Source organism: Urocampus carinirostris, chromosome 12 (genome assembly GCF_059441175.1).
Source record: "Urocampus carinirostris isolate Australia breed hairy pipefish chromosome 12, RoL_Ucar_1.0, whole genome shotgun sequence".
In the NCBI taxonomy this organism is placed as follows: domain Eukaryota; kingdom Metazoa; phylum Chordata; class Actinopteri; order Syngnathiformes; family Syngnathidae; genus Urocampus; species Urocampus carinirostris.
The window spans coordinates 13,324,071-13,340,687 of NC_142360.1; the positions used below are offsets into that span (position 1 = coordinate 13,324,071).

General features: G+C 41.9%; 2 protein-coding genes across 2 annotated transcripts; both read right to left on the minus strand.

The window, feature by feature from the left end:
- Positions 1-4,150: 4,150 nt before the first annotated feature.
- On the minus strand, positions 4,151-7,114 carry LOC148354998 (heat shock 70 kDa protein 1). The gene is made up of 2 exons (XM_088349157.1): positions 6,890-7,114; positions 4,151-6,465 (listed from the first exon to the last, which is right to left on the minus strand). The coding sequence occupies exon 2, from the start codon at positions 6,439-6,441 to the stop codon at positions 4,519-4,521; it is 1,923 nt and encodes a 640-aa protein (XP_088205283.1). The 5' UTR covers positions 6,442-6,465; positions 6,890-7,114; the 3' UTR covers positions 4,151-4,518.
- A 5,109-nt stretch (positions 7,115-12,223) lies between these two features.
- Positions 12,224-15,138, minus strand: LOC148354999 (heat shock 70 kDa protein 1). The gene is made up of 2 exons (XM_088349167.1): positions 14,965-15,138; positions 12,224-14,540 (listed from the first exon to the last, which is right to left on the minus strand). Exon 2 carries the CDS (start codon positions 14,514-14,516, stop codon positions 12,594-12,596), a length of 1,923 nt encoding a protein of 640 aa, XP_088205293.1. The 5' UTR covers positions 14,517-14,540; positions 14,965-15,138; the 3' UTR covers positions 12,224-12,593.
- Between the last annotated feature and the right edge of the window lie 1,479 nt (positions 15,139-16,617).

The following is a 16,617-nucleotide window of genomic DNA, read 5'->3' on the forward strand; positions in this document are numbered from 1 at the left end:
TGAGGATGTTTTTGCTTTCATATTTTATTGTTGCTATGCAATTTTCTTGTCACATGGACAGCGAAATGAGTCAATGTTTGCATTATTATTCAATGTTATTGCCGAACTATTTTATGATCTAGCAGAGATTTTGTTCTTATTTGGACACTTCTAGACGTTTCTCTCTTTCTATTACGTCAAGAAAAAAAACATAAATTCCTGTCAGTACTTTCAAAACAAAAGACAAAAATACATTTTTGTGTCAGGAAAAATTAGACCAATTCTCTATTTTATTGTGAAGATAACAGGGATCACCATAATACAGTCCAATGAATTATTTTTATCGAACACGCTCGAATCGCGAAGAAGCCAGGATTAAATGAATTCATATAAAATAAAGCCAAAAGAAACCTTTATCCACAATATTATTATTATAACTAATTCCACATTCACAAGTAAACAATTCCGGAAAAATCTCTCATCGCCTTTCAAAGTAAAGTCAAAGTCAAGTTATGTTTATTTGCATATCCCTTAATCCCAAGGAGTCTCAAAGGGCTGCACAGACCACAGATTATTGCAAACTACAGACAATTATTACACCATTCCCTGATCTAAAACCTACATGAGGGCAAGGAAAAACTCAAAAACCTCACCATGAAGAAAATGTAGTAACCAGGCTGCAACGGATGTTGCGATAACAAATTATACACAGATATTGTCAACATGAAATACAGGTATTTGATAAGCTATAGAAAGTACGTGCGTTTTAGGCCTAGATTTAAACAGTTCCACTGAGGTTGCAGATCGAATCTCAGGGGGGCAGAGCATTCCGCACTACCGGGGCCCAAATGGAGAAAGCTCTCGAACAAGCGGTTCTCGGGATCACTAGTAGACCAGTATTTTCAGAGCGAAGGCTCGTAACAATCCGTTTTGTCCTAAAGCTTACCTACAACCAGAGGGCCATCTAAACTAACGAAATTTGTTAAAAAAATGCCATTTTCATTGAATCAGTGTTCATTTTACCCCTGAAAAATGATGGGTCCAGGGGACTCGCATGCTCAAAAATCTATGGGTCCCAACAGAGAGCTAGTGTTATCGAAAATTTAGTGTTATCGAGGTTGAAATTGTAAATTGGCGACAAGTATATAATATCTCATCTGATCTCATTAGCTGCACCGCTTATCCTCAGTAGGGTCGCGGGGGTGCTGGAGCCCATCCCAGCAATCATCGGGCAGTGGGCAGGGGACACCCTGAACTGGTTGCCAGCCAATCGCAGGGCACACAGGGACAGACAACTCACTCACTCATTAGGGGCAATTTGGACCGGCCAATCCACCTGAAATGCATGTCTTTGGAATGTGGGAGGAAACCGGAGTGCCCGGAGGAAACCCACGCAAGCACGGGGAGAACATACAAACGCCGCACAGTTAGGCCGGGAGCTGGATTTGAACCCACGACCCACGAGGTTCCCACGACCTCAGAACTGTGCCGCACACGCGCTAACCACTGCGTCGCCGTGCTGCCCAAGTATATCATATAAATCTAGATATTCACTCAGTTTTAATCATAACAGTTTATTGGTAATACAATCAGTGATCACTTCAATATTTTTCAGTTCACAACAATATTGTACATTATACAGAATAATATTGCTGAAATAATTATATTAATCTATATTTGCATTCAGTTTTAATCATCACAGTTAATTGGTAATACAAAACAGTTATCACTTCATATTTTTCAGTTCACAAAAATTTTGTACATTCTTTCTTCATTGGAATATCTCGTTATTCCATTTCTGCAGGGATAATTTTTGCAATACCTGCACCGGTTGCATCTTTGCACTCCACATTAGTGAGGTAGTGTGTTGAAGGCTCTGTAGTCTCAGGATTGATGATTTGTGTGTTGAACACGAGACCTTTTACATTTGCGGAGTCCTTGCTTTCATCAGCCATAACTGTTACAACTGGTGACTTTTTCATTTCTTCTTACGTATTATTTTCAGCACTTTTTGATAAACTTTTCAAGAGTTTGTGTATTGTAAAATAAGAATCAGAGTTGATGGCACTATTGCTAAGAATTTTCAAAGTGTCCACACCAAGGTCGTGCATTAGATTTATGAGGATTTTGAATTTATTAAGTGGAACATCTTCCTCTGCCATCCACTTAAGTATTTTTAGCAGTAAAAAGCAAGGCCCAGTCTTCTTTTTGATGTCGTATCCGTTCATAGTTGCCTCTCTCTTCCTGCAGCAACGGAATTTCCATAGCTAATTTGTGGTTTTCATTGTCGCTGTGCCGATCCAATGTGCTTTTCTGAAAGTTCGAATTGCGAAATGATTTATGCAATCCAGTTTTTTTGTCACGCTGGGTACACGCATCACGGAACATGTAGCTTCCATTATCATCCTCCTCATAGCGTAACCAGGAATATAATTTAGTCCATTTTGGCAGAAAAGTTCTTTTCTTGCTAGGGGTATTCTTATGTTTATTTTCTTGCGCCGAATCGTTCGCTTCAACACACGTGTTTTCCTTGCCTCCGCGACCTTCCGAAGAATTTCTCCGCCGTTTTTTTCGTGCCGGAATTATTGCCGTTGTTATCACTTCCCGCATTATGTTTTGACTTATTACTGACACTGAAGAAATGACTAATTTTGTGTTGATTTTCACCTAATACTGTTTTTTCAGAGGCATACTTCACCTTCACTCTACGACAACCAACACAACAATGACGTAATCTCGAAGCAACGGGATCTCGTTTGCCGAGATCGGTGAGCAGACGAAAACTCGAACTGCGAGACAAAAACAACAATGGCAGATTTTCCTGACGAAAAGTTTGGAGTGCGGTAAATCTTTGTTGAAAAAAAAAGTAATGAAATAATAATGACAATTTTGTGTGAAAAAAGTTGCGTCCCGGGGACGCACGTGGATTTGACACTATGCGTCCCCAGCAAAAATGATGCGTCTCGGATGCAGGGACCCGGCCAACGAGAACACTGTTTGAATTTATCCATTCTTCCCCTACCTTGTTTTGTTGATATTTTATTGTAATGTGGATCGTTTGATGTTAATGCAAGAATGCAGTGGAATTTTTGTTTTTTCCCCCAGAACCCATTATTAGGCCATGTACTTTTTTTATCTGCAAATGTTTCCCCATGGATATGTCACATGGAGCATGGCCGCAGTAGCCATAGTTGATTCGAGACTATTATTTTACTCTACGGCTGCTTTATTTATTATCTTGTTATTTTTATGAGCTCGGTGGCCTTGTGGGTATGCCCGCCCCGAGACTGGGAGGTTGTGGTTCAAGCCTCGGCCGAGTCATACCTAAGACTTAAACATTGGTACCCGTTGCCTCCTTGCTTGGCGTTCAGCATTAGGGTTTGGAATTGGGGGGTTTGGTCACCTAATGACTCCCAACACATCAGTTGGGTTGAGCGAGGGGGCTGGGAATCCCCTCCTCTGAATCAATCTCCCAAAAAGAGTCAGAAATGACTCTAGCCACCTCCGACTAGCGGGATATGGCTGTGGTATACACATATTATATATATTTTTATGATTACAAGTACTATGTAAGATGTTACTGTGCTGAGCATCTGCGGATGCAGAGTGAGGCATATATTTATCTTGCCTCATGAGACCAATGATTCTGGTTGATAAAGTTTACCACAGCATTTTATCAAACAGATTCAGAAACCCGGTGAGCATTCCCTGTACTGTTTTGAAATGCTTTGGTTCGTACCTCTTAGACTGCTATTTTTTAGTAAGTATGGATGCATGTTCCTCCAGAACCCATCAAGTTATATGTGGGGTTCCCCAAGGTTCAATTTTAGGCAATGTACTTTTTAATCTGCCAATAATTCCCCATGGGTATGTGGCATGGCGACACGGTGACAGTTTTCATAGTTGACTTGAGACAAGTAATTTACTCTATGGCTGCTTTATTTTGAAGCATGGTCAGGGGATGGTGTAATTGTGACCTGTGCAGTCCTTTTAGACATCTTGAGATTAAGGGCTGTACAAATAAATATGACTTCGCTTGACAAGCATGACTAGGTCTAGGTGCATGAATAAACAACTCCAGCAATCGGATTAGATTTCTATTTTGGTCAAGGTTTGCCACTGTTGGAAATTGCCTGAAAACACCCCAGCGCAATGCAAACAAAACCAAATGTTGTCAGTGGTAACAATTTATTTCAATTAACATTTGTACAAAGAATATGCTTTACACTACATCGAGACAATAACTTAACAATGAACTTGAATGTTTCAACATTCTACTAAATGCCTCAAGCATCAAACACGTTTATTATTTTATGAATATCACCACATTTCCGAGTAGGTTTTTGGCTTAGTGAGATTATGTTACTTTGGATATCATTAAATATTCTTACACACCTGGATTCACCACAACAATCTTACTAGTACACATTTATAAAATGCATTTTAATAGCACGTATCAGTTTATGGCACAAATACAAAATATATAATATTTAAAATATATATATATTTATTTACAGTTGATCATACATCTAAAGTGAACTAGTCCACCTCTTCAATAGTAGGCCCCTGCTGTGTCTCAGCCCGGGCTTGCGCTCCGCAACTCTGCGCAGGTCCCGCCCCCTGATACAGCTTGCTGATGATTGGTTGACACACTCGCTCCAGTTCTTTCTGCTTGTGCTGGTACTCCTCTGTGTCGGCCAGCTGGTTGTTCTCCAGCCAGGTGAGGGTTTGCTCGCAAGTGTCCATCAGCATTTTCTTGTCCTCCTCACTCAATTTGGCCACAAGCTGCTCATTAAGTAGGCTGCTCTTCAAGTTGAAGGCGTAAGATTCAAGAGCATTTTTTGCTGCGATTTTATCACGCTGAAGGTCATCCTCCGCTTTGTACTTCTGGCTGTCTGCCACCATCTTCTCGATCTCCTCCTTGCTCAGTCGACCTTTGTCGTTGGTGATGGTGATTTTGTTCTCTTTGCCCGTACTTTTGTCCACCGCTGAAACATTCAAGATGCCATTGGCATCCACGTCGAAGGTAACCTCAATTTGGGGCACACCTCGCGGTGCTGGCGGAATTCCGCTTAGCTCAAATTTTCCTAGGAGGTTGTTGTCCTTGGTCATGGCTCTCTCGCCCTCAAGGACCTGGATGAGGACGCCGGTCTGGTTGTCAGAGTAGGTGCTGAAGACTTGAGTCTGCTTGGTGGGAATGGTGGTGTTGCGTTTGATGAGCGGCGTCATGACACCTCCGGCTGTCTCTATGCCCAGAGACAGAGGGGCCACGTCCAACAGCAGCAAGTCCTGGACATTGCCCGAGGTGTCCCCAGTGAGAATGGCGGCCTGGACAGCTGCACCGTAAGCCACGGCCTCATCCGGGTTGATGCTCTTATTCAGCTCCTTGCCGTTGAAAAAGTCCTGCAGGAGCTTTTGGACCTTGGGGATGCGAGTAGAGCCACCAACTAGGACTACGTCGTGGATCTTGCCCTTGTCCATCTTGGCATCCTTCAGGGCTTTTTCCACTGGCTCCAGCGTTCCCCTGAATAGATCAGAGCAGAGCTCCTCGAAGCGTGCCCTGGTGATGGAGGTGTAAAAATCGACACCCTCGAAGAGCGAATCGATCTCGATATTGGCCTGCGAGCTTGAGGACAGCGTCCTCTTGGCCCTCTCGCAGGCAGTGCGCAACCTTCTCAAGGCCCTCTTGTTCTGGCTGATGTCTTTCTTATGCTTCCTCTTGAACTCCGCCACAAAGTGCTCCACCATGCGGTTGTCGAAGTCCTCTCCGCCCAGATGCGTGTCGCCAGCAGTAGCTTTGACCTCAAAGATGCCGTCCTCGATAGTGAGGATGGACACGTCGAAGGTGCCGCCACCCAGGTCGAAGATGAGGATGTTGCGTTCTCCCGAATGGCCTTTGTCCAGACCGTAAGCAATGGCTGCAGCAGTGGGCTCGTTGATGATCCTCAGGATGTTCAGTCCGGCGATGATTCCTGCGTCTTTGGTGGCCTGCCGCTGAGAGTCGTTGAAGTAGGCTGGGACTGTCACCACGGCGCTGGACACCGGATGACCCAGGTAGGCTTCGGCCGTCTCCTTCATTTTCACCAGCACCATGGAGGAGATCTCCTCTGGGTAGAAGCTTTTTTCCTCCCCTTTGTATTGCACTTGGATTTTGGCCTTGCCTCCCTCGGCAAGCACCTTGAAAGGCCAGTGCTTCATGTCTGCCTGGACCACCGAGTCGTCGAACCGCCTGCCAATCAGTCGCTTGGCGTCAAACACCGTGTTGCTGGGGTTCAACGCCACCTGGTTCTTGGCGGCGTCGCCGATCAGCCTCTCGGTGTCAGTGAATGCCACGTAGCTGGGCGTGGTTCTGTTGCCCTGGTCATTGGCGATGATCTCCACTTTACCGTGCTGGAAAACACCCACGCAGGAGTACGTGGTGCCCAGGTCGATGCCGATTGCAGGACCTTTCGCTGATACCATTTTACTTGCTTGTCAAAACGTTGTCTGTAAATAATACAACTGCATATTAATTATCAAGATTATATGTTATGTTTTTACAACAAATGCGCATTTACACCCGAAAAAAATAGGATACATTTTTGTAACCAAATGTAGGAGTTCATATTGTCCATTAAATGCTTAATAAACTGCAAGAACCATTGTGATATTCACGAGTAAGGTTTGGAAAGAGAATATGAAATAGACTTAGTGCAATATTCAAAGGCATTTTAAACTGTTGCGGGGGTCAAAAATATAACACAAATATGAAATCACAGCAAACTACAGCACATATTTTAAAATCTATAAAAACAGATTTGACATTTTACAAACGATTTACAAGTTCAAACACTGACAATTAAATAATAAACACGATTTAATCAAAATATTTTCTGGGGACGTTTGTAAGAGATTAAAAAAGTTTACTTACAATTCAGAGTCTTCTGGGTTGTCTCACTGATCGTGCAGCTTTCTGTCTCTTCTTTGCAAATCTCTGTGAAGGATTTTCGCGTGTCTTCTGGTTCTCGCGTTTATTTCTTGCGTTTTGTGTCTGGTTCTCAAAAATTGGACTGCGATTGCTGTCCCGGCTTCTGCTTTAAATACTCGTAGAACTGTCATTCTGGACAATTCCAGACCTTTCTCAATCAAACTCCTTCACCAACAAAAGCAATATCCTGTTTAGTTTTTCAAAGTAAAACAGTGTCCTGGTGACTTTCTATATGCTACATCGTCGAGCAACATTTATTCATTTATTGTGAAGACCAAAACGGATAACATAACTAAACACAAATGAACGCTTTTTGTAGAACCCTCTGGAATCACCGAGATGAAGCTGAGAGACCCGAGAAAAGTCTGGCAAGACTTTCTAATGAGAACATCATTTCACAAGAATATTGTAGAAAATGTGTTATATACTGATGAATTGATCATAAGGTTATTCTACCCAGTATTAAGAATATGTCTACTAATAGTAATCAGTCGTGATACCAAAACGTTATGTGTTGGGAAATCTTAAGCTTGTTTACCTACCTCCTAATAACAGAAAAACTCAAAAGAGCGGAATTCAAATACTTAGGTTTTTTCATTTTTCAAAGTAAAAAAGAGTCCCGGTGACGTTCTATGTGGTACATCGGCGAGAAACATCCTTAACTTTATTGTGAAGACCAAAACGGATATAACAACTAAACACAAATAATCGGTTTTTGTAGAACCCTCTGGAATCACCGAGATGAAGCTGAGAGACCCGAGAAAAGTCGGGCAAGACTTTCTAATGAGAACGTCATTTCACTAAATTATCGTAAAAAATGTGTTATAAAGTGATTAAATGATCATAAGGCTATTCTATTCAGCATCAAGAAAATATTTACTAATACTAATCACTCAAAATGTTATGTGTTGGGAAATCTTAAGCTTGTTTACCTACCTCCTAATAACAGAAATACTCAAAAGAGCGGAATTCAAATAGTTAAGTATTGTTTTTAGAAAATGTATCAATGCGTGCATTATCTTACATTAACTACAGTTGCAAACGGACTAAATTCTACTGCACACAGCCACAAATTGATTGATTTTTCAATGTATTTTGAATGAACTGTTTCGTCATTGTCACACTGCCCTGAGGATGTTTTTGCTTTCATATTTTATTGTTGCTATGCAATTTTCTTGTCACATGGACAGCGAAATGAGTCAATGTTTGCATTATTATTCAATGTTATTGCCGAACTATTTTATGATCTAGCAGAGATTTTGTTCTTATTTGGACACTTCTAGACGTTTCTCTCTTTCTATTACGTCAAGAAAAAAAACATAAATTCCTGTCAGTACTTTCAAAACAAAAGACAAAAATACATTTTTGTGTCAGGAAAAATTAGACCAATTCTCTATTTTATTGTGAAGATAACAGGGATCACCATAATACAGTCCAATGAATTATTTTTATCGAACACGCTCGAATCGCGAAGAAGCCAGGATTAAATGAATTCATATAAAATAAAGCCAAAAGAAACCTTTATCAACAATATTATTATTATAACTAATTCCACATTCACAAGTAAACAATTCCGGAAAAATCTCTCATCGCCTTTCAAAGTAAAGTCAAAGTCAAGTTATGTTTATTTGCATATCCCTTAATCCCAAGGAGTCTCAAAGGGCTGCACAGACCACAGATTATTGCAAACTACAGACAATTATTACACCATTCCCTGATCTAAAACCTACATGAGGGCAAGGAAAAACTCAAAAACCTCACCATGAAGAAAATGTAGTAACCAGGCTGCAACGGATGTTGCGATAACAAATTATACACAGATATTGTCAACATGAAATACAGGTATTTGATAAGCTATAGAAAGTACGTGCGTTTTAGGCCTAGATTTAAACAGTTCCACTGAGGTTGCAGATCGAATCTCAGGGGGGCAGAGCATTCCGCACTACCGGGGCCCAAATGGAGAAAGCTCTCGAACAAGCGGTTCTCGGGATCACTAGTAGACCAGTATTTTCAGAGCGAAGGCTCGTAACAATCCGTTTTGTCCTAAAGCTTACCTACAACCAGAGGGCCATCTAAACTAACGAAATTTGTTAAAAAAATGCCATTTTCATTGAATCAGTGTTCATTTTACCCCTGAAAAATGATGGGTCCAGGGGACTCGCATGCTCAAAAATCTATGGGTCCCAACAGAGAGCTAGTGTTATCGAAAATTTAGTGTTATCGAGGTTGAAATTGTAAATTGGCGACAAGTATATAATATCTCATCTGATCTCATTAGCTGCACCGCTTATCCTCAGTAGGGTCGCGGGGGTGCTGGAGCCCATCCCAGCAATCATCGGGCAGTGGGCAGGGGACACCCTGAACTGGTTGCCAGCCAATCGCAGGGCACACAGGGACAGACAACTCACTCACTCATTAGGGGCAATTTGGACCGGCCAATCCACCTGAAATGCATGTCTTTGGAATGTGGGAGGAAACCGGAGTGCCCGGAGGAAACCCACGCAAGCACGGGGAGAACATACAAACGCCGCACAGTTAGGCCGGGAGCTGGATTTGAACCCACGACCCACGAGGTTCCCACGACCTCAGAACTGTGCCGCACACGCGCTAACCACTGCGTCGCCGTGCTGCCCAAGTATATCATATAAATCTAGATATTCACTCAGTTTTAATCATAACAGTTTATTGGTAATACAATCAGTGATCACTTCAATATTTTTCAGTTCACAACAATATTGTACATTATACAGAATAATATTGCTGAAATAATTATATTAATCTATATTTGCATTCAGTTTTAATCATCACAGTTAATTGGTAATACAAAACAGTTATCACTTCATATTTTTCAGTTCACAAAAATTTTGTACATTCTTTCTTCATTGGAATATCTCGTTATTCCATTTCTGCAGGGATAATTTTTGCAATACCTGCACCGGTTGCATCTTTGCACTCCACATTAGTGAGGTAGTGTGTTGAAGGCTCTGTAGTCTCAGGATTGATGATTTGTGTGTTGAACACGAGACCTTTTACATTTGCGGAGTCCTTGCTTTCATCAGCCATAACTGTTACAACTGGTGACTTTTTCATTTCTTCTTACGTATTATTTTCAGCACTTTTTGATAAACTTTTCAAGAGTTTGTGTATTGTAAAATAAGAATCAGAGTTGATGGCACTATTGCTAAGAATTTTCAAAGTGTCCACACCAAGGTCGTGCATTAGATTTATGAGGATTTTGAATTTATTAAGTGGAACATCTTCCTCTGCCATCCACTTAAGTATTTTTAGCAGTAAAAAGCAAGGCCCAGTCTTCTTTTTGATGTCGTATCCGTTCATAGTTGCCTCTCTCTTCCTGCAGCAACGGAATTTCCATAGCTAATTTGTGGTTTTCATTGTCGCTGTGCCGATCCAATGTGCTTTTCTGAAAGTTCGAATTGCGAAATGATTTATGCAATCCAGTTTTTTTGTCACGCTGGGTACACGCATCACGGAACATGTAGCTTCCATTATCATCCTCCTCATAGCGTAACCAGGAATATAATTTAGTCCATTTTGGCAGAAAAGTTCTTTTCTTGCTAGGGGTATTCTTATGTTTATTTTCTTGCGCCGAATCGTTCGCTTCAACACACGTGTTTTCCTTGCCTCCGCGACCTTCCGAAGAATTTCTCCGCCGTTTTTTTCGTGCCGGAATTATTGCCGTTGTTATCACTTCCCGCATTATGTTTTGACTTATTACTGACACTGAAGAAATGACTAATTTTGTGTTGATTTTCACCTAATACTGTTTTTTCAGAGGCATACTTCACCTTCACTCTACGACAACCAACACAACAATGACGTAATCTCGAAGCAACGGGATCTCGTTTGCCGAGATCGGTGAGCAGACGAAAACTCGAACTGCGAGACAAAAACAACAATGGCAGATTTTCCTGACGAAAAGTTTGGAGTGCGGTAAATCTTTGTTGAAAAAAAAAGTAATGAAATAATAATGACAATTTTGTGTGAAAAAAGTTGCGTCCCGGGGACGCACGTGGATTTGACACTATGCGTCCCCAGCAAAAATGATGCGTCTCGGATGCAGGGACCCGGCCAACGAGAACACTGTTTGAATTTATCCATTCTTCCCCTACCTTGTTTTGTTGATATTTTATTGTAATGTGGATCGTTTGATGTTAATGCAAGAATGCAGTGGAATTTTTGTTTTTTCCCCCAGAACCCATTATTAGGCCATGTACTTTTTTTATCTGCAAATGTTTCCCCATGGATATGTCACATGGAGCATGGCCGCAGTAGCCATAGTTGATTCGAGACTATTATTTTACTCTACGGCTGCTTTATTTATTATCTTGTTATTTTTATGAGCTCGGTGGCCTTGTGGGTATGCCCGCCCCGAGACTGGGAGGTTGTGGTTCAAGCCTCGGCCGAGTCATACCTAAGACTTAAACATTGGTACCCGTTGCCTCCTTGCTTGGCGTTCAGCATTAGGGTTTGGAATTGGGGGGTTTGGTCACCTAATGACTCCCAACACATCAGTTGGGTTGAGCGAGGGGGCTGGGAATCCCCTCCTCTGAATCAATCTCCCAAAAAGAGTCAGAAATGACTCTAGCCACCTCCGACTAGCGGGATATGGCTGTGGTATACACATATTATATATATTTTTATGATTACAAGTACTATGTAAGATGTTACTGTGCTGAGCATCTGCGGATGCAGAGTGAGGCATATATTTATCTTGCCTCATGAGACCAATGATTCTGGTTGATAAAGTTTACCACAGCATTTTATCAAACAGATTCAGAAACCCGGTGAGCATTCCCTGTACTGTTTTGAAATGCTTTGGTTCGTACCTCTTAGACTGCTATTTTTTAGTAAGTATGGATGCATGTTCCTCCAGAACCCATCAAGTTATATGTGGGGTTCCCCAAGGTTCAATTTTAGGCAATGTACTTTTTAATCTGCCAATAATTCCCCATGGGTATGTGGCATGGCGACACGGTGACAGTTTTCATAGTTGACTTGAGACAAGTAATTTACTCTATGGCTGCTTTATTTTGAAGCATGGTCAGGGGATGGTGTAATTGTGACCTGTGCAGTCCTTTTAGACATCTTGAGATTAAGGGCTGTACAAATAAATATGACTTCGCTTGACAAGCATGACTAGGTCTAGGTGCATGAATAAACAACTCCAGCAATCGGATTAGATTTCTATTTTGGTCAAGGTTTGCCACTGTTGGAAATTGCCTGAAAACACCCCAGCGCAATGCAAACAAAACCAAATGTTGTCAGTGGTAACAATTTATTTCAATTAACATTTGTACAAAGAATATGCTTTACACTACATCGATACAATAACTTAACAATGAACTTGAATGTTTCAACATTCTACTAAATGCCTCAAGCATCAAACACGTTTATTTTTTTATGAATATCACCACATTTCCGAGTAGGTTTTTGGCTTAGTGAGATTATGTTACTTTGGATATCATTAAATATTCTTACACACCTGGATTCACCACAACAATCTTACTAGTACACATTTATAAAATGCATTTTAATAGCACGTATCAGTTTATGGCACAAATACAAAATATATAATATTTAAAATATATATATATTTATTTACAGTTGATCATACATCTAAAGTGAACTAGTCCACCTCTTCAATAGTAGGCCCCTGCTGTGTCTCAGCCCGGGCTTGCGCTCCGCAACTCTGCGCAGGTCCCGCCCCCTGATACAGCTTGCTGATGATTGGTTGACACACTCGCTCCAGTTCTTTCTGCTTGTGCTGGTACTCCTCTGTGTCGGCCAGCTGGTTGTTCTCCAGCCAGGTGAGGGTTTGCTCGCAAGTGTCCATCAGCATTTTCTTGTCCTCCTCACTCAATTTGGCCACAAGCTGCTCATTAAGTAGGCTGCTCTTCAAGTTGAAGGCGTAAGATTCAAGAGCATTTTTTGCTGCGATTTTATCACGCTGAAGGTCATCCTCCGCTTTGTACTTCTGGCTGTCTGCCACCATCTTCTCGATCTCCTCCTTGCTCAGTCGACCTTTGTCGTTGGTGATGGTGATTTTGTTCTCTTTGCCCGTACTTTTGTCCACCGCTGAAACATTCAAGATGCCATTGGCATCCACGTCGAAGGTAACCTCAATTTGGGGCACACCTCGCGGTGCTGGCGGAATTCCGCTTAGCTCAAATTTTCCTAGGAGGTTGTTGTCCTTGGTCATGGCTCTCTCGCCCTCAAGGACCTGGATGAGGACGCCGGTCTGGTTGTCAGAGTAGGTGCTGAAGACTTGAGTCTGCTTGGTGGGAATGGTGGTGTTGCGTTTGATGAGCGGCGTCATGACACCTCCGGCTGTCTCTATGCCCAGAGACAGAGGGGCCACGTCCAACAGCAGCAAGTCCTGGACATTGCCCGAGGTGTCCCCAGTGAGAATGGCGGCCTGGACAGCTGCACCGTAAGCCACGGCCTCATCCGGGTTGATGCTCTTATTCAGCTCCTTGCCGTTGAAAAAGTCCTGCAGGAGCTTTTGGACCTTGGGGATGCGAGTAGAGCCACCAACTAGGACTACGTCGTGGATCTTGCCCTTGTCCATCTTGGCATCCTTCAGGGCTTTTTCCACTGGCTCCAGCGTTCCCCTGAATAGATCAGAGCAGAGCTCCTCGAAGCGTGCCCTGGTGATGGAGGTGTAAAAATCGACACCCTCGAAGAGCGAATCGATCTCGATATTGGCCTGCGAGCTTGAGGACAGCGTCCTCTTGGCCCTCTCGCAGGCAGTGCGCAACCTTCTCAAGGCCCTCTTGTTCTGGCTGATGTCTTTCTTATGCTTCCTCTTGAACTCCGCCACAAAGTGCTCCACCATGCGGTTGTCGAAGTCCTCTCCGCCCAGATGCGTGTCGCCAGCAGTAGCTTTGACCTCAAAGATGCCGTCCTCGATAGTGAGGATGGACACGTCGAAGGTGCCGCCACCCAGGTCGAAGATGAGGATGTTGCGTTCTCCCGAATGGCCTTTGTCCAGACCGTAAGCAATGGCTGCAGCAGTGGGCTCGTTGATGATCCTCAGGATGTTCAGTCCGGCGATGATTCCTGCGTCTTTGGTGGCCTGCCGCTGAGAGTCGTTGAAGTAGGCTGGGACTGTCACCACGGCGCTGGACACCGGATGACCCAGGTAGGCTTCGGCCGTCTCCTTCATTTTCACCAGCACCATGGAGGAGATCTCCTCTGGGTAGAAGCTTTTTTCCTCCCCTTTGTATTGCACTTGGATTTTGGCCTTGCCTCCCTCGGCAAGCACCTTGAAAGGCCAGTGCTTCATGTCTGCCTGGACCACCGAGTCGTCGAACCGCCTGCCAATCAGTCGCTTGGCGTCAAACACCGTGTTGCTGGGGTTCAACGCCACCTGGTTCTTGGCGGCGTCGCCGATCAGCCTCTCGGTGTCAGTGAATGCCACGTAGCTGGGCGTGGTTCTGTTGCCCTGGTCATTGGCGATGATCTCCACTTTACCGTGCTGGAAAACACCCACGCAGGAGTACGTGGTGCCCAGGTCGATGCCGATTGCAGGACCTTTCGCTGATACCATTTTACTTGCTTGTCAAAACGTTGTCTGTAAATAATACAACTGCATATTAATCATCAAGATCATATGTTACGGTTTTACAACAAAAGCGCATTTACATCCGATAAAAATAGGATGCATTTTTGTAACCAAATGTAGGAGTTCATATTGTCCATTAAATGCTTTTTAAACTACAAGAACCATTGTGATATTCAGGGGTAAGATTTGGAAGGAGAATGTTAAATATACTCAGTGCAATATTCAAAGGCATTTTAAACTGTTGTGGGAGTCAAAAATAAATCAAAAATATGAAATTACAGCAAACTCCAGCACATAATTTAAAATATAATAAAACAACTGGTACATTTTATGAATAATTTACAAGTTCAAACACTGACAATTTAATAATAAACACAATTTAATCAAAATATGTTCTGGGGACGTTTGTAAGAGATTAAAAAAGTTTACTTACAATTCAGAGTCTTCTGGGTTGTCTCACTGATCGTGCAGCTTTCTATCTCTTCTTTGCAAATCTCTGTGAGTGATTTTCGCGTGTCTTCTAGTTCTCGCGTTTATTTCTCGCGTATTGTGTCTGGTTCTCAAAAATTGTACTGCGATTGCTGCCCCGGCTTCTGCTTTAAATACTCGTCGAACTGGCATTCTGGACAATTCCAGACCTTTCTCAATCAAACTCCTTCACAAAAAAAAAACAATATCCTGTTTAGTTTTTCAAAGTAAAATAGTGTCCTGGTGACTTTCAATATGCTACATCGTCGAGCAACATGGATTTCTTTATTGTGAAGACCAAAACGGATAACACAACTAAATACAAATGAACGCTTTTTGTAGAACCCTCTGGAATCACCGAGATGAAGCTGAGAGACCCGAGAAAAGTCTGGCAAGACTTTCTAATGAGAACATCATTTCACAAGAATATTGTAGAAAATGTGTTATATACTGATGAATTGATCATAAGGTTATTCGACCAAGTATTAAGAATATATCTACTAATAGTAATCAGTCGTGATACCAAAACGTTATGTGTTGGGAAATCTTAAGCTTGTTTACCTACCTCCTAATAACAGAAACACTCAAAAGAGCGGAATTCAAATAGTTAGGTTTTGCTTTTAGAAATTGTATCAATGCGTGCATTATCTTACATTAACTACAGTTGCAAACGGACTAAATTCTACTGCACACAGACACAAATGGATTGATTTTTCAATGTATTTTGAATAAACTGTTTCGTCATTGTCACCCTGGCCTGAGGACGTTTTTGCTTTCATATTTTATTGTTGCTATGCAATTTTCTTGTCACATGAACAGCGAAATGAGTCAATGTTTGCATTTTTATTCAATGTGATTGCTGAACTATTTTGTGATCTAGCAGAGATTTTTTTCTGATCTGGACACTTCTTGACGTTTCTCTCTTTCTACTACGTCAAGAAAAACAAAACAAGTTTATCTTGTCAATTAAATGCTTTTTAAACTAAAAGAACCATTGTGATACTCACGAGTAAGATTTGGAAGGAGAATGTTAAATATACTCAACAAAAGACAAACATACATTTTCGTGTCAGTGAAAGTTGCACTAACTCTCTATTTTATTGTGAAGGTAAACAGGGATCACCATAATACAGTCCAATAGATTATTTTTATCGAACACGCTCTAATCGCGAAGCAGCCTGGATTAAATGAATACATATAAAATAACGCCTAAAGAAACCTTTATCCACAATACTATTATTATAACTAAATTCCACATTCTCAAGTAAACAAAACTGGTTAAAAAAATCTCTCTCATCGCCTTTCAAAGTAAAGTTAAAGTCAAGTCATGTTCATTTGTGTATCCCTTAATCCCAAGGAGTCTCAAAGAACTGCACAGACCACAGATTATTGCAAACTATAGACAATTATTACACCGTCCCCTGATCTAAGACCTACATGAGGGCAAGGAAAAACTAAAAACCTCACCATGAAGAAAATGTAGTAACCAGACTGCAACGGATGTTGCACTAACAAATTATACACAGATATTGTCAACATGAAATACAGGTATTTGATAAGCTATAGAAAGTACCTTATTTTCCGCAGTATAAGGCGCACCGTGTTATAAGGCGCACTT

Bases quoted from the DNA above. Each gene is read 5' to 3' on its own strand.
- LOC148354998 (XM_088349157.1), bottom strand. From the start codon at position 6,441: ATGGTATCAGCGAAAGGTCCTGCAATCGGCATCGACCTGGGCACCACG.
- LOC148354999 (XM_088349167.1), bottom strand. From the start codon at position 14,516: ATGGTATCAGCGAAAGGTCCTGCAATCGGCATCGACCTGGGCACCACG.